The following is a 24,221-nucleotide window of genomic DNA, read 5'->3' on the forward strand; positions in this document are numbered from 1 at the left end:
TATGCTCCCCGATAAGCTCCCCGTTGAACAGATTTGGCTTATCTTTCCTCCAGCGACGGAACCATCGACTCGCTGATGCCGTATTCTCCGGCGATCTCGGAGTTATTTTCTACAGCTTCTGCTTCGGCGACTATTTTAAGTTGTAAGGTTTCCAGTCAAATAACTTTTTATAAAACGCTTCGCTTGTACGAAGGCACGTTCCCTGTGAGGTCAACAATTGTTTAATAATATTCGTCACCTCACGATCACGTTGCTTGTTTGTTTCTTATCTTTAGTGTTCATTTGATTGCTTTGAGTATAATTTTTCAGTCAATGTCAATTTGTATTTTAACTTACGAAAATTCCACAGTCGATAATACACATCGAGACCTAAAATGGGTCTCGGCTTATAGCCGAGTATTATGCATTAACAATTTGTGTCAATCAAGTTGATTTTTTCTGTAAGAAGTTTGGGGTCTCGGCATATAGCCGAGCTCGGCTTGTAGCTGAACTAGACCCTCCGTGAGGGTACACTGGGTTGCCTGTGGTACGTGCACCGTTCCAGACAATTTTTTTCAAGTTGGGCGGTCATTAAGAAGTCATACCAGACGAGGCTCTTTGGCTCACAGGTCCTAACACGTTCGTACGACGAAACAGACCTGTCCTTGCGTAATATGTAGCTCTAACAGTGCACGATATTGTTTTGGTATTGTCTATCATTGTAGTGTAGTGCCATGGTAGAAGTCTTGGGTAAATAGTCTGAGAAGACATGTGGTTACTAGCAAAGTACTGAACCCAGAAAGATTGAAGAAAATAAATGGGAAGTGAGAAACACTGGCGTCTGGGCTGACATGTTGATAAACTTCTTTTGACCACAAGTTTAAGCGTGCCCTCTGAGCATCTGACAGCTTTGTAATACCGAAGTTCACTTAAGTTAACCCTGTTGGGCGGGGTTAGTGTTTGGATAGGAGACCAAAATAATATACCCCTCATAAAACAAAAGCATCGGACCGAAAATACTATTAACGCTAACAAATGCGAACTCAGCAAGGTACAGATTTTGTTAGCTTGCTTTATGCAAAAACAAATATTGATGCAAAAGTAAATAAATATTGATACTCAGTTTTTAGAAAGAGCAGAAGGAAGTTTCCAGGACGATCGCTCGAGAATAACATTTACGACATGAAAACAACATTTATTTTGAACCGTGAATATAGAATATAAAAAGTTACGATCAGCGACAAACATTTTGGGGGATTTTTGCAACGTTCAATTTTGTTATTGTACGTTTTGGCTGCACAAATAAATCGCAAAATCGAAAGTGACATCGCCGGAATTCAGCGGGCGCCGTGATGAAGTTACCGCGGCATGTTTACTCGCCAAACAGTGAAGTATCTGTGTCAAATGATGGCAAGATACCGGGTTTTTGTAAGTTTCTTTTTCCGTCAAGTGTTGTAAAGTTTGACAATGAAATGAGCGAAGTCAAAACAAAGATCACAATCGCTTAAGTCTTGTTCATGCAAAGTCAAAATTTACTCTCCAAGACGCGTACGACGTTATTTATCACCAGGTAATTCCATCATTTTGGAAATAGCAGCTACTTTATTATTCAACTGCGTCACAATTCTTCACTGATTTTGGGGCTCATTTTGTTGAAACTCAAGCACGCTTCCAACAGGCCTGTGAACCCTTCCAGCTTACAGAGCAATACTAAAAAACTTCTCCCATATCACATTTCAACCTTAAGCTCGAAAATTCAATACACAACATGATATTATAATTCACAAAGGCAGAAAATACCACAGAATCCTTTTCCAGCGAAAAATTTATTGAAACAAACAAAATATTTGCTCTTAGAGGCGAAAACCTCTTCCTATTTCATGGCGTGCGTGATTCCTGCCTAGTTTATCCAACTGACTTTCCATTATTGAGCTCCATAAGGGTATCTTTTGTTTAAGGATCCACTAAAACGCCATTCGCGTTACATGACTTTCGACGCCATTGCAGGCTAAGTTAATGATTCTACTGTGTCCACCAGAGAAATCTACGCAGTTCCACTACCCTCTCGATCCTAAGAAAATACACGTAGAAGGCTCTATGTACAAAGACACCACTTACCAGGGGAGTGACAGGCAAGACTTTTACCGACACGGAAAAAAAAAACTAAAAAAAAGAGAAAAAAGAAAACAAACAAAGAAAACGCAGACCTCGACTGGTTTTGCCATAGGCAACCCAGTAATAAGTACGGTATGTTATTAACTTAATTCGGGATAATAAAGATCGCTTTCCCGATGAAAGTTTTCTGATTCATTGTCTGAATCTATAATTGCGTGTCAGTTATTATAACATTTGCATTTTAAGGCTTTATAGTGAAACAAAACAAAGATTCTAAAGATCTGATTCAAAGATGTCGTTCAATCAGGTTTAGTAGTAGCCGTTGAGCGACTGAGCTCTCCGGATCACAAGTCGACATGGATATGTATATGGATGTTCTGCGCAAGCACCGCGTGTTACCGTTCGTGCGCGCGCGTTTCCTCGGCATTCCGAATCACCAATAAATCCCCGAATTATTTCGACTTGTTGCAAAGAGCCCCAATGTAAAGATGTCCAGGTATAAACGAGCGTAATTCTCGACTCCTTTTACAGCAAAATGTATGAAATGGGTTTATCAACTGTGTCGATATGGTAAATTGACCACCGTAAAGAGCATTAGTTCTAAACTCAATATCGGAAATTGTGTTTAAAAGGAATTCTATGGGTCTTAATGATGTGCATCCGACCAGTCTGAATTGACCGGTGCCCTCGAAATGGCTGAAGCTATCAGACAGGAAGTTAAAGGATTGTGTCAGAGAAATGCTATCGTTGCTCACATCCTGGAAGACGACAAGGCAGCAGAGTACAAAACTGACTACAAACGTCTCTTGACCAGTGAGACAAAAGAACGTCCCACCTCACGCGTCTCATTACAAGCCACAAAACTGGGTTCAAGAGCGGTATCACGCGCAACGAGTGAGTCCTCGAGAGGATTCGATCCCATACTCGCGGGATATCACGCGCAAGAGAGGATGTCCAGAGCACCCACACCCGGTGAGCTCGTCATCAAAAGGTCCTTCCTCCCGATGGATTTGAACAGCACATCCTCAGAGAACAGTGACAGAGTGAACATGAAGAAATGGGAAGATCTGTCCGATGACTCTGAGGATGAAATAGACCATAATGAAGAGCACACAGAAACAGAGAATCCTGGAGAAGATGGTACTTTGCTGAAAGCACCGAAAGAAAAAAGCGAATCCGCTTTGCGGGTTCCTGTAACTTACCCGACAAAACCGGACTCTTCAGAAGATCAAGCGGTCGCGCTTCCTTTTGGCGATAGTGAAGAAAACAAAGATCAAAATGACACAGAGCTTTTGAAACTTGCTGACGAAATCAGTGAGCGGACCATTTCATCACCTAATCTTTCAGATACCGAAAAGTTTGATGAGGGCGAGGCGTACGTTGACCCGAAAACACCTGAAGCTCCCTAAACCCACAAACGAATGAACAAATGAAAGAACGTCTATAAGTGTACAGATAAAAAAAATTAAAATTTATTCTCCTTTTCGTGCATGGGGTCATCGTATGTGTTTGTACAATTAAAAGCAAGTTGAGTGGTGCCTGAAAGAAATAATTCTTTAAAAAAAAACAACTAACTATTAAAAATGAATTGAGAGTCATCTATAGCCTTTCATGTCTTTTGCCTTATTAACCAAGTGTTACGAAACAGCACCAGGAATTTAAAGCTCGGAATGTACATTTGACATGGAACGCTTTCCTTTTGTCAGAACTGGCCGGTGCACCCGTCTGTTTGCAAAGAAATGCAACGGTTCTGAAGGAACACTTGCACCATAATCCCTCGCAATCTTCCGGAAGAGTATATAGCATACTCGAAGTACGTTAATCTGAAGGCGTTGTAGAGTTAGTCCTTGCAAATGGCAGGTCACTCTGGCCAGTTAGTTAGGTCAAATAGAAAGCGCCCATAGTTTGATGTAACCCTTTTCTGGAGAATTACGAATTTAACTGAAAAGTAACAATTCGAAGACCTAACCCTTTTCTGGAGAATTACGAATTTAACTGAAAAGTAACAATTCGAAGACCTAACGTTTTGACGCTCCTGTCTAGTGCCTTTATCAGAGTGATCTAAATTGTCGCAGAGTCCTTTTATATGATAACCTATTAGCCAAAAAAGGCAAGGGTGTGTTCATTTTCTTTTTGTAAGATGCAAAAAGGTGTCAGGTATAGCAGGCTGCCATCATCACAGTTCTAAGGAGCGTGGTGGCATTGTTTATGTCTGATTGTCACCAATCTCGTCCCCAGAGTCCACTTTTCTTTTGATGGTCAGAACCAAGAACCCGGACTCAGGCCACTTCAAATTTATGCGCACTCGTAGTGAAGGTCCAGTTTTGGAACCGTTGACAACTACTGTTGTTTCAAATTTCTGAGCGTGCGTAGACGAGCCGGAAGTCCGTGATTTGCGGACTTCCTGGCTTGGAAGTGGCCAGAGTCCGTGTTCTCGGTACTATGCAAAAGAAAAGCGGACTGCGGAGACGAGATTGATTGTCACTGGGTGCAGTGACACCTTCCACATTCTCACTTATGTCCAGAAATGCAAGAAATTAGACGCAAGCCCAATTTTGATATACAACACAAAGTGTCCCTTCAAGTCTAAGCATTCCCCACCTATTTCTAACAATAAGGTTTGAGTAAAGGAAAGCGATTTTTTTAGGTCAAAGTAAATGCAGCAGTTTATCCTTTCTTGAGGAGTAGCATTTGGGGACACTTTGTGACGTTAATTGTTTGTATTCCTTGACACAAGTGATGTTGAAGTTATGGCAAATCCAAGTGCCTCTAATTACTTGAATTTTTGGACTATCTGTCCACATTGGGGTTTTGTAAACGGACAACATTATAATCATAACATCCACTCAAACCACTTCTCCCTATTTGGTGAAAGTAAACTGATTTCCTAGTTCGAAATAAGTTTGAAGATGAAATCAAAGAAAGCACGAGAGGCTCAACAAAAGGATAAACGTTTTTAATCGGGTTCCTGTGTTAAAAAAGGACCTTGAAATTTCACGCGTCTGAAACAAATTTTAAACTACACAGATCTTGTTTAAAACTTCTTTTTCATGGTCATGATTGAAAAAGGTGTCAACATCTTCATCAGAGGAAATCAGTCATACCATATGTACCATATAGAAGACATTCTTTTGGGAAAATAAGAACCAATTAAAAAACTACTGTAAATACCATTTTTATCAGAACCTATTTAGCCTAACTTGGAAAAATCTAGGTTCTTATATGTGGGTGTTTACTGTACCCTGTACAGTACTCGTTCCCGTAAAGGATCGGGAGGGAATATTGTGTTTTCCGTTGCGCATCAACGTAGAAAAACACGAAATTTTAGAATTAGCAATTTTTCAGCTAAGATTTTGCCCAATCCCCACCCCCTCCTGTCGCTGAACTGAATGTCTATGTTTTGTTCCTACGCATCTAATTCCCTGGAGTTCCCTTTCCAGTACTCTCCCAATAAAATGTAAGCAAAAAGCGCGTGAGGTTTCAGTGGATGTTATCGTGTGCTTTCCGTTGTAAACCGAAAAATCGACTTAGAAAAAAAGAACGCAATTTTTGACACGACATTTCGAAGGGCTGCATTCTCGAAATTGTTGTAAAGGAGATGGTAAATAGTTGGATAAATGAATATAATTATTTTTTCACGACAACTGAAATATAAATCCCTTCATTTAACAGAAGCTTACTTTAATAACTTATGATATTTCACTGAGTATGCTACGGTACTTAGGTCTTCTTTCTTTCAAGGTGTTCGTTAAACGTAATTTCACAGCCATCTTGCACCATTTGTTGTAAAATTCTGGCAATATTCCGAGCATCATCCATACCGCTATGCGGCCTTCCTTCAAAAGTCATACCAAGATTGTTTACCATGTCCTGGAGAGTTCCTCCTTGCGTTTTGTAAAAATTTCTGTACAATTTTCTAAGATTGATCCATTTCCTGGCATATGTACTTGGGCACAGGGATTAAACAGAGATTGCACCGGATCAAGAAAAAGCGACTCATGTCCCACGGACTAGAAAGTAAAACAAGCTGCGACTTAATAATCAAAAACCTTTCATGAATGAAGATTACTATAATTGGAGCTAGGGTTTCCAGATTCGTGTTACATAGATGAATTTCTCCCAGTGGACGTTTCGATCACATGAAGTTGCCTTTTACAAAATAGTGACTCAGCCACATGACCACGTTGGTTATGTGTCAGTGGACTGAACAAAACGGGTAAGCGCCTCCTCCTCAGCTATCTACGGTAGGCAACATTTTTGTAATAACTTCTCAGCTAAAACTCATAAGCTGCTCTATCCCCTAAAATGCGTACGAATTGGAATACTTAAAGATTTCCTATTTAAGTGGCTGGAGCGCTACGGCTGGGGCACCAGGAAAGTTGCCTTTGAAAAAGTACCGCAAACTCAAATTGTTTTATATCACTGTTGTTTGTAAAATGGTTGTACCTTGGGACAAGTTCCTTGCAAGATTTACATACTGAAGTCGATTTAATTTAGTAAAACATGAAAAGGAAAATATGGGATATATTTGGACAAGCGGTCGAGTGAGCGACAATAATGATGATGATGATGATGATAATAACAACTTTATTTAAGTGTCAATGGATTTAGCGCTAGAGCACTAATTGGGGAAACTAATGAAATTAACTCAAATCAAAATTCAATATTGGTTTTTGAGGAGAGGGGAAACCGGAGAACCCGGAGAAAAACCTCTCGCAGAAGACATGGTTACCCCCAGCATTTCGTCGGTACCCATTTATACACCTGGGTGGAGAGAGGCACCGTGAGAGTAAAGTGTCTTGCCCAAGAACACAACACAATGTCCCCAGCCAGGACCCGAACCCGTACCACTCGATCCGGAGTTGAGCACTCTAACCATGAGGCCACCGCGCCTCCCACATATGTGTGATGGTTCTTATTTAAAATTACAGTTTTAAACCATTGACTCCTAGGAGTGAGACATGATAGATTTGCTCTGTCAAACGATTTTACCAATGGAGGGTGACAGGAGTCAATAAGTTAGCAACCTCTGCATCCACTAAAAAACCGCTATCGATCTCACACAAAAGTTTTTTTTCAGCCCACTTCACGGACCGTTGATTTCAGTCTGCGGTTAAAAAAATTATATTCTGATCAAGTGATAATGTTTTTGTGGCTCTGCGGCTTCGATAATACCGACCACGTGGCGCTATTCCTTTGTCAGTTCCCATGGCCGAAAAAAGAAAAAAAATGAAGAAAAGTTACCACCTGCTTCTTATTTCCTCGGACAAAGCTATTAATGGGTTATCCGTAATAGCTTCGGCCGGTTTTACTCGCCGTCAACATCGTTTCGCGATTTTCTCTTTGGTGAGAGTAACAGAAAATGGCGTCATGAGATCGGTATTTTCCTAACCGCAGAGCCACAAAAAAATGTTATCACATGATCAGAATTTTTTAACCGCAGACTGAAATCAACGGTCCGTGAAGTGGGCTGAAAAAAGCCGTTGTCCACAAACGTCTGAGATCGATAGTATTTCCCCTTTAATGGGAAATGATACAGTACATGTATATTGAAAAGTACAGTGGCGAGACCACTCGCCACCCAACAATGTGGCCCAGGTTTAATTCCCGGACCCAGAAGCCACAAGGGGGTTGAGTTTGTGTTGGTTCTCTACTCTGCTCCTAGGGTTTTTCTCCCGGTTCTCCAGTTTTCCACCCTCAGCAAAAACCAGCATGTACAGCTTATTCCAGCTGGCTGTAAACTGTGCTCCAATGTCGTATACAACATGGACCATGCAGTGGCACTGAGCCTCAGGTGCCATAGTATGCTTTTGGCTTGACCTTGTTGAGCCGCATTGTCATTATTAGAGATAAGGAGGTAGAACGTGTAAGGTGCTAGACTTGCAATGTATTGGAATTTCTGATTTGAAGTCCTGCTCTGACCATTGAATAAAGTTGTTTCAGATAGTCGCAAGTTCAACTTCTCAATTACGCATGCCCCTTTCAGGGATGTTTCCTAGTTGTCTAAGCTCTAAAGATTTTGTTCAAACTCATGAAGTACAATGTAGCATGCATGTGCGAAATGTCTCAAGGTTAGATCAGTTTTGCAATATGCACTGTGTTGTCTGAACTGATCCTTGTAAAATTTTTGTAGTTTATTGTCGATTGTTAACTATGGAAAAAAAAGGATTTACTTTCTGAAAAAAAAAAAACATCAGTGACGTCTCTTGATCAGGTTAGGATCTGATGAATTTTTATTTTAAAAGGCAAGCAAATCAAGGGGCAAATTAATTTTCTCTGAGCTGTTTAATGTCATTAAGTGGGCTTTCCAAGGTGAAGCACTTTTTTGCCTGCTCTCTGTACATCATACATACATACGTTATATACATATATACAAGTTACGAAGCAACTTCGTAACTTATATCTCTCGAGCCAACAGCGCATCCCTGCCCCACAGGAGGATCACAAATGGATTCACAGTCCAAGCCTCGGCGAAATGTCATTAATTAATGAAGTTTTGAAAGGACCAAGGACGGACAACCCCTGGAAGACATTTTTCATTGGGAGAAAAACTTTTTATGCCCTGAGCGGGATTTGAACCCACGTCCCCCTGATTACCGGTTGGGTGTGATCACCACTACACTATCAGAGCAACCATGCTGGCTACATGGCCAATCTGGATAGCGAATGGGAATTACGTGGTCATCCCGGGCCCATGTTTTTCCTCAACTAGATGACGCTGGATCAACCAGAACGATGATTTACAGGCGGACGAGAGAGAAGAGGACAATTTGTATGCACGTTACGAAGGTCTCTCGAGCCAACAGCGCATCCCTGCCCCCCAGGAGGATCACAAATGGATTCCAGATTGGCCATGTAGCCAGCATAGTTGCTCTGATAGTGTAGTGGTGATCACACCCAACCGGTAATCAGGGGGACGTGGGTTCAAATCCCGCTCAGGGCATAAAAAGCTTTTCTCCCAATCAAAAATGTCTTCCAGGGGTTGTCCGTCCTTGGTACTTTCAAAACTTCATATATATATACATACATCATACATCATGTCACTGTACTAAGTTTTTCCGATCTGTGAAAGTCTGTGTTTAAGTTCTGTTCAATCTCCATCGCTTGCAAACATGTTTTTGACACTGTCCCTTGCAATTTCCTTGCTGGAAATGTTTTGTAAAAGCTTCCCTTGAAAATATCAGCACATTGTTCAGGGGCACCCAACATCAATTTTCGGGAAATATTTGTTCGGAAGACGATTTGAGATCTAGAATTTTCGGAACATTTGTTGTAAAATTTCTTGCTTGCCTGCCTCTCCTAGGATTTTCGAACATCTAAAACATGGAATAATTGCCCATTTTGGACGGATTTTTACCCAAAAAAGGTCACCTAGAATTTGCGGGAGCCTTTTTTCTGGCTGAAATTTTCGAAAAGGTAAGTTTTGATCCCTATAATTTTCAGATCACTAGACTTTCAGCCGAACAGATAAAAAAAAATTAGGGGATAAAAATATGCCTGTATCTACCGTTTAAATACTAAAATACGTTTAACAATGCAATGTTTAAGTGGTTTTGAACTATATTCTCGTTGGGTGCCCCTGATTGTTTATGATCTAGATAATATAAAAAAATAATTGTTGACCCACCGAGAGTCCAAGCCAAGTTCATCGAGCCCGCGTTTGACTTCAGATTTCTTCATGTTATTGATCGTTCCATTCGCATTTGAAATTTCCTTGTACATTGGATTATCAAATTAAGACATGGTGATTTGCTTTGTTGTGTGCTTTCATTTTCGTCGTCTTCGAGAACAATCGAAAATGACAGTCTTGTTTCCATATCAAAGTGCCCTTAGACGTGAGGGGCCTGGAACAACAAAACTGAAACAACCCAAACCCACACAAAATGGCTAACACCTTGGGCCTAAACATTATCTAAAGCAATCTAAAGCATATTGTTTAGGCCTAAGGTTAGCATTTTTGTGAAGGTTTAATTGGGTTGTTTCAGCTATTGTACCCTTCACCTCATACCGCCACCCCAGGCCCCTTACGTCCAAGGGTACTTTGAGATATGGAAACAAGTCTTTAACTTCCGGTGGGGCTACCTTCCGCCATTTTGGTTTCTTTTGAGAGCCAACCGCTGGACCGCAAAACCGTTAGAAATACAAAAACCGGAAATTAATCTCTTTTCCGGAAGGGCTGCAGCAAATTCAGAGTCGGTTATAACGTAACCTGCGATCAGGCTCTATTTTAGTTTCGCGTGGTACGTAATGTGGAGTTGGCGAAACGAAAAATAGAGCCTGACCAAATTCCTCTTCGAAATTCCTTCCGCCTACTTTTTTTGATTGATTGACATGTCCTTCATCGGCCAATCAAATTTACTTCCATTACACCAATACACGCGTGGACAGCAGATTCACGCTAGTTTGTTTTGACCACAGTTAATTACCGTGGGAGGAATATTATAAACGAATTCGAAAGTTACCGTTGGCTTTATAATTTGAGAAAAACATGAGGAATGTTCTCGACGACTATATTGCGGCAAAGGCTGGTGTAATTTTTCCTCCGAACTTCACTGAATATGCAATCTTTTAAGCTTGACATCTTACAGTGAGGGCACTCGAACCATGAACACTTGATACTTTTTTGTACATTTTTTTAGTGACTATAGAATGTGGGCTTGTCCTTTTGACAAGAGTATTTAATGTTTTTACACTTACAAAATGCTATACATGTAACACTATACATCATAAGAAGAGCCTTTATTTCTTTGTCGTCAAAAAAAACAAGGTACACAAAAATGTCAAGTGTTCACGGTTTGAGTGTCCTTACTGTAATTTGTAATTGAGATAACCTAGCATTCTGTCGTTGGACGGTTTGGCAATAGATTTTTAAAGAAAAAAAAGAGAAATGCATTATTCCTTTAACGTGCTCGCCCATGAAGGTTTCTTTGGTGATTTTTTCGGGTAATATCTTCAGTTGCAGTGTATTTCTTGAATTGCGCGCAGTAAAATCATGATAAGTTTGGCCGTTAATTTTTTGATGGAGTACGAACAGTAAGATGGACTCGCGAAGTTTCTTTTGTTTTTGTACAATTGGTCTCTCTGGAAACATGCCATTTTAGTTTCTGGAGTGCGAGTTTTAAGTTAAATCAACTGGAAATATTATGAAGCAACCTTGACTCCAAATTGTGCAAACAAACCGTGTCATGTACAGTAGGTAAATAATGCCGTTTGATACACAGATGTTCAAAACATGCATTCGTGTAACTTGCGATTTTATCAGCATCTCCTCCTGTGGATATATGTCCTTTGTCTCATCCAGGAAACCAATATGCATCGGGTTTCATTGCCATTCGAAAGAACCAGCTATTTAGCTTTCAAAACATCAGGGAAGTTTGTGCCAACTTAAGTACTTTCAACCACATGGCCACAGAGCTCGACAACGGAATCGTTAATTTCACTCTTTCCAGAGATTCAAACCTGATTCTGGACAAGTTATGAGATGTTTCAGATGGCATATCTCCATTTATACAAATAAAATCAAGTTGCACCGTCCACGGCATTGTAAGAACAAAAGGCAGCAAATTTTTTCGTACACTTATGTTATGGCGGATTAGTCTCGAGGACTTCGCGAGAGCTCCGCGCAATCACGATGGCATTTTCACTTCCGGCGTTTCAACAGCCAATCACATCACGAGTTTGGTCGGCCAAAATTTGGCCGACCGTCCGGAATTCTTGAGAGACTCTTGGTCACGCCCAATTTTAGCGAGCGACGACATAAGAGAACATATGGGCGAAGCTAAAAATGGGCCTGATCGCAGGTTAGTTATAACGGAGTCCGTGAAGGATGGGAAGCCATTTCTCCATATCGCGTATTTTGTTGGTGCTAATGTTTACTGTTTTGTTGTTAAATACGTTTTCCGCGAGAGGCTACTCTACTTTCCCAAGGAGATTCTCGAAAACGAGTTCCAAGGTCCATCGTCACCAAACACTGGCAGCTTTCAGAGATGGCCAAGAAAGATCAAAGAACTGGGGTGAGTCCGCATAGATATGCTCACAATGCGATTATCTGGGACTCCTCTTTAAAAAAAAAAAACAGAAGTCAAGTTTAAGTCAAATGCTTGCAACCGAAAACGTTACAGTGACAATAACTTTGAAGAAATGAGATGATTGTCGCGCTGACTGTATCTTGGTTTACGTTTTTCTAAGAATCACTGTTAAAATATGAAAACGCTACCAACAACCGGAGTATATTTCACAATTGGCTGAGATCTTTTTGACTCTAGATTCTCCCCTGATCTCTTTTTGAGATTTGATGTATGGCAGTGCTAACAGTTGACTTTGCCAAGAGAAACTTTTCACTTTCGGCCAACTCGGTGTTTCCAAGAACTTTTCGGTGTCGTCTTGTTTTAAACGGAAAGCACGGCTGAGAAAAAGTTTCTCTGAATCAAAAGTTCTTTACCTGTATACAGTATTGTCATACTTGACCACTCATTTGGGCTTAATGTGTTTAAATAGCCAACAATAACGCTTGAGATTTGAGTATGAAGTGAATGTCACCAAGATCAATTTTGATATATACCTGAAGATCCCGCTTGAAGACCTCTTTGGTAAAATGACAGACCCGAACAGACAATATGGCAGTCAGGTTTTCATGTTTGAGAAATCCATCCACGTTTTATTTTCGCTGGCCAAGTTGTCTTTAAATCTTCATTTTTGCGGTGGAAGCTTCGGGTTTTTTTAAATTTTTATATTGGTTCTCAAGTCTAGACATGAGTCATCCCCGTTGAAAGCGAACTTGAGCAGATCAAAACACACTCCAACAGCAGTAATTGTTGCTGTGAAAAAGAATTACAGTATGATGTGTATTGAGCAACATCTGAAGGTGTCGTCGGCTTATTCTAAAATATATAGATATAGCCAAGCCTAAAAGTGGAGCTCCCTGGTTGTTTGTTGGGTTAGTGAAAATAAACAGGTTTTCGAATTGTCCGCGTTTTGGTGTTTCCGGTTACTGCTTACTGTGATTAATTTCTTCGCTTTATTTCGAAGAAAAATTCATTGCCTCCCTAGCTAGTGAATTCCACGGTAAATTTCACGCAAAAAACCGATATCACATGAATCACGAAGCGAAATTTACTTTGGAATTCACCAATTTGGCAATGAATTTTTCTTGAATCGCATGCATGAGTTTTAAAGAAAACAACTAGCAAAAGTCATCCTTAGCGAGCGAAGGGAAAAGGAAAGTAGCCAACGAATAGGAATCACGCTAAAATTAGAAACCGTCAGGAAACATTGTCAGTTCAAGGTCAAAAAAGTGTTCTACTGCTGTACTTTATTCCAGTTTATCTCTGAAAACGAGATTATTCACATTTTTGAGGTATTTCATCGAAACACGCCAGCTTGGCATGGAACAAGGATCGGCGAAATACGGCAATGCAAACCAAGAAAGGACGAACTTCAAACAAGATCCGCTCCAACAAATGCCTGTAGGAGCTTTAAACAAAAACAAACTTCTGAAAACACAAGCTAGTGATATTTCTCCTTAATCATTACGTGTTTGTAATGGAAAATCGATAAATTTACAAACGCTGTAAATCAAAATTTACACTATGTAAATTCAATTTACATCTTTTGTATAATGCAATTTACATGATGAGGGTTTGTAAAATAAAATTTACAATAAATTTAAAGTGATGATTTGAAGAACATGTAAAAATCGTGTTAAGTATCTCCTTCTTGTAAATAACAGGTATATACAGTGTATATACAGTTTTCTAAAATAACGTAATTAACATGAAATACTGTATTAAAATTGCTTGAACTGGTAATTTATTTATTGCTTTTGCGAAAGCTAGGGCACTACCATACTTCTGCCATAATGTTGCAAGTTTCCCTTAGTGCTGGTAACTGCTAACCTGCGATCAGGCTCTATTTTAGTTTCGCGTGGTACGTAATGTGGAGTTGGCGAAACGAAAAATAGAGCCTGACCAAATTCCTCTTCGAAATTCCTTCCGCCCACTTTTTTTGATTGATTGACATGTCCTTCATCGGCCAATCAAATTTACTTCCATTACACCAATGGATAGTTTTCACGTGACGTCATCATTTTCTAAAATCCAAAACTAAAGAGCCAGGAAAGGTTTTATCCTCATCAGGCATAAGAGGCGGTAAATTTGTATCCATTTGCAATTTTAAAGCTCAATAGCGTGCTTCGTTTGGAAACCAGAGCATTTTGAATTTCTGAGTTATAGAGGTGAGTGACACGAGGCGACGATCAAGTTTATTGAGAAATATATATTTATCTCATGGTTTTGAGCCTTTTTAGAATTTAAAGCATTAGGAAAAGTGCTTAAGTAAATAGCTGTCTGTTCAGTACAGATGATAACCCGCCTAGATAGCCAAAGTAAGTAACAGATGTTGACACTATTTTCCGGCCGCCATATTGGTGCACCACAGATATGCACCAACATGGCGTTTTCATACTGGGCTCTGTAAATTTCTGCGAAACATTTCGACGAATATCTGAAGTTTGGGGAAACGCACGGGCCTAAAACTTGGAGAAGTGTCTTCTTCATTTATCTTCTACAACATCACGAATTCTTGACTTTTTCCACTGGATGGTTTTCGATTTATTTTTTTATTGCGTGACAGTGAAAACGATCTATACACGCGTGGACGGCAGATTCACGCAATTTTGTTTTGACCAGAGTTAATTACCGTGAGAGGATATTATAAACGAATTCGAAAGTTACCGTTGGCTTTAATTTGAGAAAACCACATTTAAAGCATGGGGAATGTTTTCGACGACTATATTGCGGCAAAGGCCGGTGTAACTCTACCTCCGAACTTCACTGAATATGCAATCTTTTAAGCTTGACATCTTAATTTGTAATTGAGATAACCTAGCATTTTGTCGTTGGACGGTTTGGCAATAGATTTTTAAAGAAAAAAAAAAGAGAAATACATTATTCCTTTAACGTGTTTGCCCATGAAGGTTCAGTTTGGTGATTTTTTCGGGTAATATCTTCAGTTGCAGTGTATTTCTAGAATTGCCCGCAGTAAAATCATGATAGGTTTGTCTGTTAATTTTTTGATGGCCGAGTACGAACAGTAAGATGGACTCACAAAGTTTCTTTTATTTTTGTGCTGTTGGTCTCTCTGGAAACATGCCATTTTAGTTTCTGGAGTGCGAGTGTTAAGGTAAATCAACTGAAAATATTACGAAGCAATCTTGACTCCAAATTGTGCAAACAAACCGTGTCATGTACAGTAAGTAAAGAAAGCCGTTTGATCACAGGTACCCCATGCTCGATTTGTGTGCTGCTCTTTATATGATCACCCTGCGAGCAGAGCCTCCTTTCGTCTTTTTCTTTACTGAGGAGGAGGAGGAGAAAAGTAGGCTCTGCCCGAATCGCGTCAACTCTTTGAAGCCGCCGCAGCCCGAACTTCTAGACTAGTCAATCTTGTTTTCTCTCGTCAAACCGGTTTTTCCAGTGCGAACGTCCGTTTTTTGACAAAACCGATGGTTATAATTGAGCCCGATGTACCATGAAAAACCAAGATGGCGGCGAGATCTGGCATAGTAGGCTTGGGTTCGAGACTGTATCCTGGCAACATGCAGCGCACATTCAATACTCATGCAGAGCCTTTCTCGAGAACGCCAAAATCGAGCAAGCAAAAGAAAGGTTCTGCTAGCAGGGTGTATATGATGACCTTTGCATTGTTACGTGATTAGAGCGATTTGCATATTTATAAGGATTTGTATGGGGAAAATAACGATTGTTTCTGTGACCTTTGAAAATGTAGCGATTTAAATAAAAATCGTCTTGAGTGTTTTTTTCCTCCTGTGTGGTCTTTGAGCCGATTTACGGCCATTCCTGTTAGTTTTTGAGGAACCGGTTTGCTCCCTCTATATAATAACCAAGGTTGGGTACTCTCACGAGGCAGTCGATCCGATTCGCCGAAGGAAAACGGCCGTAAATTCTCTCCAGCAGCTCCAGTCGCCTCGAAATTCCGGGTAGAGCACGGACGCTTGGTGTCGAATCTTCAGAGACGCCGAATAAAACGTCGGCAATCTATGAAAACTTTCCCGTTTTAGCCATCGAAAGAGGCTTTGTTTAAACTTCGCGTTACTCTAACGATCAAAAGTTAACTTAGCGACCCGACCAGGGTCTAAAATGGGGTGAAGTTCGGCGTCATATTTTTGAAAACGTTTGGCAACAAATTGATAAGCAGAACTACGTGAATCATGCTTTGCTTTTTATGGTTACATTTGTAACTTAAATGATGAGAATTGCAGCTTTTTCTGAAGTCACGTGACCTATTTTCCTTAATTACGTGATTAGTAATTGTAATGGACCTGCTTACAAGGCTAATCCCTAAATAGTACCCAAATAGCAAGAGATTGATACCAAAACAAAGTAGGCGAAATTCCATTTAGTACACCCCATTTTGAAGGGAACATTTTATTCCTTGGCATCCAATTATAGGTCACGCGACCTAAATTTGAATGTTGTGAACACATACCAAGTCTCAGTAACATTGAACAACATTTTCCTTTCTGACTTTTACTTTGGAATATAACCAAGTGAACCATGCCTCAACATGCCCGAGTAGTGCATGACCTCTTTCTGTTGGAGAATTTCAGTTCAGAGAGATGCCTTTTAACACTACTCTCTAGGTATCCTTTATTTTCTAGGCGTATTTCAAAGTCTCGTGCCTTTTTCAAAACTAGAATGGGAAAAAAATTTATTCCAAGCGGTAATACTTTCCCTTTATGAACCTTGTTTTACGCCTGGTGGGCATCAGGAAATTCTGCTGTGGGACCTCTTTCTCCAGGCCAGTGTAGAGCACAAATATATATTTTTCACCGTAACGAATTCTCGTGTTCAATTGATTAGTCAAGACTTACATTTCTCGACGTCTTACGATGGTTTTGGCAGCGGTATGAAGACTTTCTCTTCCGATTCCTGCAACTCTTTGAGAGATTTCGGCAATGTAAGGTCATTTATCTGGAAATTGTGAGTCCGATTTACAATCACCCCAACAACAGTGTTTGGAACTAACCATCCCTCCTCCTTTTTAGAAACTAGCTCCCCGCGTTCGACCGTCCACCCCGCCATGTATGCCAATGTGACCAGCATCACCTGACCAATCCACGGCCACATTCCAGCTAGTTTACAGCGTACATCTTTGATATTGGAAATCCATGTTATGGTCAATTGACACCTGTCAAAACAAGATATCCTCTGGCCAGTATCACGTGAGCATATCTCGGCCTCAAGTTAGAGCTCATCGAGGTCACCTTTTTTTTAAGTGTACCGCTGACCAGGTACTGGTTTTCGATTGGAACTATAGAAGAAACGAAGAAAATGATTTAATTAAGCAGTAACCGGAAACACCAAAACGCGGACAATTCCAAAACGTTTTATTTCCAATAACCCGGGGAGCTCCAGTTTTAGGCTTGGCTAAATCGATATATTAAAGTTTTCTTCTTATTTCCTTCACTATCGCTTACCTCACGCATACAGTTCCTTTCAGTAGATCGAAATAGTTTGCCTGAGTCTACGCTGGGGGCTTATGTGACAAAGTCTATTTTTAGTAATAGTTCACAACGCTATTGGAAGCTGAGGTTTCGAGAGTTGGTCCTTCAGTCATCATTGACGATGCACCACTTTTCTTTGGAAAACTAATTAGTTAGATATTCTATATTCGACATTTTGATTTCAAAGGAGTTAATAACGGTAAAATTTTCACCCCCCACTCCCCCTGTAAGCGTTGGCTCTTTTAGGGCGCAAGTGAAGGGGAAATGGGGGTGGGGGTTAGTGTGCAATTAAAGGGGGGGGGGGGAGGAGGGGCGGTTCTTGAGACCTTGGAATAAAACAATGTCATCAAGCGAACATCGAAAAACTGAACTATTCTGTGGCAGCATCCCAACGACTTCTTATGAAGATCGCAGCTCAACTGAATCCCTGAATTGTGTGACAGCTGCAGCTAATGTCGTTTCCCAAACGGCAAGACTATATAATTATTACAGGCAGGAACTCATGACCCGGAGCCTACAACTCTACTGTGTTCGTGTAACGGCGTTTTCACAGACCGATTTATATTTCGATTGAATTTTCCGCGAATGAGACTCCCACAGGAGCCCGATGACCAATTACAAGATATTAAGCTGACGTCATATGGTCACCGAACCGGAACTGCCTTTGTTTTTTGACCTAATTCGCGGGAAGGACTAGTCTAAAAATAAACCTACTTGTAAAAACGCCGTTTCACAGACGCTGTATGGAAGTTGCACGTTCCAGATGGGCTCCTGTTACAGGTCATTTTGAAGGTTCGCCATGATTAAGGCGCTTTTGCATAAACACAAAATTTGCTCTCTGAATGCAGAAGCACATGATCTTGAAGCGTGTAACTTGCAACTCTTTTCCTTGCAACAACGCTGGGGATTTTATGCCCAAATATGGACAAAAATATGATCGACGCTACACGCGCGGGAAAATGCACGAGCTACGCCTTCCAAATAAGGAAATTTAAAAGACCCCATGACCAGTTCTGAACTAGCGTTAAATGCTTCAAGGTCTTGAGCTTCTGGTAAATGTGGGAAATGGAGGTCTGAAGGTAAACGACGATGACGAAGAATGAACGGAATTTTTCCTCGCAGCTTCATTAAATTTTCGTTTCAAGCCAGTAACGTGAAAGGTAACGTCGTGTAAACTTGATCAGACACTACTGACGTCTTATTTTTTTTTTCCTTTCAGCCATTTCGAGTAAACTTGTACCCCTGACCTACGATGAAAAGTTCGCTTATGGTTGTTTGCATGAGATCCCAATTCCTAATACTACATTGGATACAACAGTCAAACCGCAGCAAGAAAGAGCGGTCCTCATGGAGATATTTAACCAAACAAGGGGCCATAGTTGGTACAACTCGTCGAACTGGGGAAACCACTCAGTGTCTCATTGCCTCTGGTATGGCGTAACATGCGACAACACAAGCCGCTACCTCATAAGCCTCTTCTTAACAAACAACAACTTGGTTGGTACCCTTCCAAGAAGCCTGTGGATGTTGCGAAATTTGCAGGGCTTGTGTATTGGAAGTAATGACGGATTGGAAGGTGATATAGGCGAGATCCTTTCTGCCAACATGACTACTGTATTACGAGTCGATCTTGCCTTTAACAAGCTTTCGGGCCAGATTCCTGGTAAAATTCTCGTGCAGATGAATTCTCTGGTGAAAATTCAACTGTGCTGCCAAATGGAGGGTAAACTTTCTGGGAAAATTCCCGAGGATATTGGAAACTTGTCGGAACTGCAAGTGCTCAGTCTCGGTGAAAATACCTTGCACGGCAAAATTCCAAAAAGCATTGGTAAATTGAAAAAACTCCAATTTTTGGATCTTGAAGGTACTATAAATTTGCAAGGAGGCTTCGAGAATCTGTTCAACTTGTCATCTCTGCGTTATATGCATCTTTCACTCGCTGGATTAAGTGGAACGCTGCCAGATAAATTTGGATTATATTTTCCTGCGATGATCGAGTGTCTCTTGTCTGAAAATTTTTTCTGGGGAGACATTCCCTCAACGATCGACAACATGGCAAACTTGCGGTATTTAAATTTGGCAAATAACCGCTTTACGGGACTAATCCCAAAAGGCATTGGTTCGATTCCCATGTTGCAGATTGTGGACCTTCGCGAAAATCGTTTGACCTCACTGGAGAAAGGACTTCAATTCAAATCCCAGTCGTTGGAGGTAATGGTTCTGGCAGGAAATAAAGAGTTGACCATGAGGTTCGACGACTTTTTGGCGTCCATAAGACCGATCAATCAATCATTACGTATTCTAAACATAAGCTTATGCCATTTCTTTGGTACTATTCCCTCAAAGCTGTGGGACTTCCAAAGCTTCATCTCTGTGGATTTGAGCGGCAACAATATTTCCGGAGAGCTTCCACCACCGCCTAGTAACATGCTGTTTCTTCTCAGTCTTGTTGTTTCAGCAAACAACCTTTCTGGACAAATTCCTCAGCAGTTTGGGAAACTACTTGCGTTGGAAACTCTTGACGTTTCAAAAAATCCCCACATGCAGAAAAAGAATGAAAGTGGAGCATTACCCATTTACATAACGTTAGATTTGAGAACTTTAAAGCGCAGAAATCCTTCGGATAGATTTAGATGCCCGAACGCTCGACTTAGCTACAACAATGGCTTAGTGATCTTGGATCCTAGCTACTATCATTACCGTCTTTGCATTTGCGATATCGGTTTCTACGGATCAGGCAACACCTGTTTGCCTTGTATGGAAGGTGCGGTGTGTAAACACGAAATGCTCCATTTCCAGAATATGGTCATAAAAGCTGGATATTGGCCTTCATCGCGTGATAACAACGTGACTCACATGATCAGGTGCTCACAGGTCATGGGTACTAGTTCTCAAGTAATTACGTCATGTAACCCACATGGAATCTGCTACTGTGGCATTAAATGGGAAGAGGACGGAAATAAGTCCTTGTCGAGGCTAACTACAGTTTGCAAGGACTCGTGCATCTGTATGAAAGGAAGCAAAGACCGATTTTGTTCAAAGTGTGAAAGAGGCTTCTACAAACAGGGAATACTCTGTTTCGCCTGTCCCAAATCAAAGACCAGCGTTTACATTTTGGCGGCGCTTGCTGTGCTGACTATGGCGTTGCTAACTCTGGCCTTCTCTGTCTTTTACGAGAACAAGCGTTTTCTTTCAGTCTTATTCGTGTTTATGCAAGTCATTCTCCTTGCAGTTTTAGCCATGCTTCGAATAATTCCAGGTTGGCTACTTGAACTCAATGTTGTGGCCCTGCTTATTGGCCTGGCTGGAAGGGGTAAGGCTGCTAGCGGAATTTTCAAGATCGGTGTTTTTTATTTTCAGACTTTAGACGCTTTGATTTCCAGCAGCGATATATGGCCAGAAGAAGTTCTTGAGGCTCAACGCTTCGTTAGCAACGTGCTAAACTTTCGGTTCTCTGGCTTGGCTTGCGTTTTTCCGAGTTTGTTCACGCCACTCGGTGGCCTGATAGCTCTAATTCTTCTGCCTGTCATCTGTATTGCGTCCATTTCTCTTTATTATGCTTTAGCGAATGCTATTCTCAGATTTCGTGGCTTACTTGACAGACGATTCCTTTTGCGTAATAACTGTCTCCACCTTTCTATCGTGTCCCTGAACCTAACCTATTTTCCCATTGTCAAGAAAACTGCTTCTGTCCTGGCTTCATGCGGTGACGACAGTGGTTACCGCTACTTTTTGGAGGCGCCTTGGCTGCAGTGCAATGGTCCTACTTACGCCTTGTTACTGGCATTCGGTTGGCTTGCTCTTGTTATTTATGTTTTTGGGGTACCGTTTGCAGTTTTCCTACCACTGCTCCAGAAGTACGTTGGCAAAAGAGACCAACTTGACCCGAATGAACAAGAGACTTTGGACAGCTGGCTTGGCTCTATCTATCTGCCGTATAAAAAGGAGTACCGTTCCTATTTCGAGATCCTTTTTCTCCTTCGTCGTATGCTAATCGCATTCTCACTATCGTTTATCCCGCGGGTACTGTCATTTCAGACCATTGCCGTTTGCCTTGTCCTTATAGCGTCCCTTTGCTTCCAGCTTCTCTTCAGGCCCTTCCAGGACTCCTACCAAAAAATATCATTAGAAAACACAGCGGAGACCTTGGTTCTTCTCACCCTTCATTTCTCCTTTATGAACATTAGATATGCACTTTTGAATCCAATCAGGTCCTCATCCATCATTTGGATGCTTGTGGTTGTCAACAGCATTGTCTTATGCGGCCTCGTCGTTTGCATAATTCTGCTACTTGGAAGGGTTCCTGTTGTACCAGCCAACCCGCACAATCCTGAAGAAGTACGGGACCAGCCATCAATTAGCCGAGAGGATCCGGACACTATGTCGTCACCACTGATTGACAATGGAAACGACAATGATAAATACGGTACATTTGAAGAAGACGCTTAAGTAAACTTATGGGGGAACCTTTCAGACAACGTATGTCGCTTGAATTTTTAAACAATGAGCATTAGCATTGCTACACCTAATAAACTCTGAATTACCCGCTATTTATAACTGGCTATGCTCAAATAAGCTAACTTTAAATTTAAGTAAGACAAAATATATAGTATTCCAACCACGGCAAAAACTTAATTATAATTTATACACCCCTCTTAAATTAGCGGATCAGTATCTTGAGCAGCCTCACAGTGCTAACTACTTAGGATTAATTATTGATTGTTCCCTATCATGGCACCATCATATCGATTATATTAGTAGTAAAATTAGTAAAAGCATAAATATTATTGCAAAATTAAAACGTCATGTACCCAAAAAATCTTTAACAAGTATCTACTATGCACTTATATATCCTTATTTAACTTATGGCTGCGTATTATGGGGTAATAACTACGAAGCTGCCATATCTCAAGTGGTAAAGCTGCAAAACAAAGCTTTAAGAATCATCAATGAGGTACCACTTCGTGAGCATATTACTCCCCATTATGTTAATCTTGGCCTAATTAAATTTCCTGATATTGTGAAGTTAAACACTTGCCAACTATTTTATGATCTTATCGTAGATAATAAACCATCAAATCTTACTCTATCTTTTGTATCTGAGCAACATAATTATACTACTCGAAGCACATCCTTACAGTATCTAAATCCCAGTTCTTTTAGATCAAATATAAGGAAATTCTGGCCAACAATTATTGGATGTTATTATTGGAATAATATTCCTCTATTCATTCGTAGTATGTCAAATAAACATCTATTTAAAAGATATCTTTTTCAGAATTATTTTGCTCAGTACTAACTACTGCACTTACTGTTTAGTATCCCTTAACTATGTGTTCCTCCTTTCCTTTTGCTTATTGTAATTATCTTTTATCTTAAAATAAAATGCAACTTAATTTAAAGGGCATCTAACTAGTTTACCTATATCGTTGCCCTTCCCCATTTACTTCATGTAGTGAGCTTTTTAGACCTTGTAATTCTCTTAATAAATGGGGAAATAAATGAAATGAAATGAATGAAATGAACACAATTAGGAGCAAGATAATGGGACACATAAATCGGATCGCAGCTCGTTCCTTACCATACTTGCATCTCTGGAGGAGAGGGCAGGGAGAACCTCGGTTAAAACAATCCAAGTCTATGAAGCAAAATCAAAACACCGTTCCCTATTGGTCTACTAGTTTGCAGAGAGGTAATTTTCAGCAAAAGAGCTCTTAGTTCAACTTGCTTTGTCTTGATAAGTGTACTTGACGATAAAGGATTACATCTAACTCATTCCACGGCTTGTTCTGGCTTTATAATCGTTTTAAAGTTCCTTAACATAGTTTTCAAGCAACAACGAAGACGACGGCTCTGAAAACGTCAACTAAAAATATAGCCCCGACAGTCGTGTCTTGATCATTTCGAGTCGTTGCGGGTAAAAATTGCAACTGTACCAGCAACTGATTCAGGAATCAAATTGATGCAAACGACCGTAACGTTTCCGAGGAGAGTTGACCATTTATCGTAGGGTGCTCGCGTCCTCCACGTAACCTCATATTTAGCCTTTTCACGTCTTTCTCAGGAAAGGATCGAAAAGGGGGGTCATCAATGCCGGCAAAGAAGGCATTCATGACCCCCAAAGGGAAATTGCTTTGAGTCATCTTTTTTCTTCGCGTTCATGAAAAATCTGCAGAGGAGTATATGTTGAGGTCTACAGCTGGAATTTCCTCTACTCAAATAGTTCAAGGAGGCTCGAAGCAGTTTCAACGCTTCCAAGTGACGCTCCGATTAGAAGGATCGGCACCACAACGTTGTATCATGTATTGGCAATATTGTGGTACCAAATGAAACACGAATTTTTGCTGAACAAGATACAGTCATTATTGTGACGTAATATGTCACCGTGGAAACGGGCAAGCCCTGTAAAAACACCCTTTGTTTTGTCTTTAGTTGCTTATATCTCAAAAACGAACTCGGTGACACCCATTTTTTATTTCATTTTTTTTTATTTCAGAAGGGCATGATGAAACTTTCTGCAAAGTTTTAAAAAATTCTGTCCAGTGGATTCAGAGGCATCTCAATTTTGTGATTTTGTTAAGGTAGCTGTGAATCCTCTGGACAG

The 24,221-nt window shown here is 40.5% G+C and overlaps 2 protein-coding genes across 4 annotated transcripts; both read left to right on the forward strand.

Moving 5' to 3' along the window:
- Positions 1–2,386: 2,386 nt before the first annotated feature.
- On the forward strand, positions 2,387–3,503 carry LOC138005061 (uncharacterized). Its single transcript, XM_068851350.1, has 2 exons — positions 2,387–2,401; positions 2,763–3,503. The coding sequence occupies exons 1-2, from the start codon at positions 2,387–2,389 to the stop codon at positions 3,501–3,503; spliced, it is 756 nt and encodes a 251-aa protein (XP_068707451.1).
- Positions 3,504–11,862: 8,359 nt separating this feature from the next.
- Positions 11,863–23,050, forward strand: LOC138006770 (putative leucine-rich repeat-containing protein DDB_G0281931). 3 transcript variants are annotated; one of them, XM_068853285.1, is made up of 2 exons: positions 11,863–12,107; positions 18,837–23,050. In XM_068853285.1, exons 1-2 carry the CDS (start codon positions 11,921–11,923, stop codon positions 22,064–22,066), a joined length of 3,417 nt encoding a protein of 1,138 aa, XP_068709386.1. In that variant the 5' UTR covers positions 11,863–11,920; the 3' UTR covers positions 22,067–23,050. The 3 variants fall into 3 exon arrangements, 2 of the variants coding, with proteins under 2 accessions (XP_068709386.1, XP_068709387.1); XR_011123934.1 differs by lacking the exon at positions 18,837–23,050 and adding an exon at positions 13,451–13,793 and having other exon boundaries at positions 11,980–12,107; XM_068853286.1 differs by lacking the exon at positions 11,863–12,107 and adding an exon at positions 14,226–14,326.
- The last annotated feature ends 1,171 nt before the right edge of the window (positions 23,051–24,221 follow it).

Source organism: Montipora foliosa, chromosome 6 (genome assembly GCF_036669935.1).
Source record: "Montipora foliosa isolate CH-2021 chromosome 6, ASM3666993v2, whole genome shotgun sequence".
NCBI lineage: Eukaryota > Metazoa > Cnidaria > Anthozoa > Scleractinia > Acroporidae > Montipora > Montipora foliosa.

Excerpts from the sequence above, each read along its gene's own strand:
- LOC138006770 (XM_068853285.1), top strand. The coding sequence starts at position 11,921 with ATGGGAAGCCATTTCTCCATATCGCGTATTTTGTTGGTGCTAATGTTT. Across the intron at positions 12,108-18,836 it reads AGAAAGATCAAAGAACTGGG|CCATTTCGAGTAAACTTGTA; the intron begins GTGAGTCCGCAT and ends TTTTCCTTTCAG.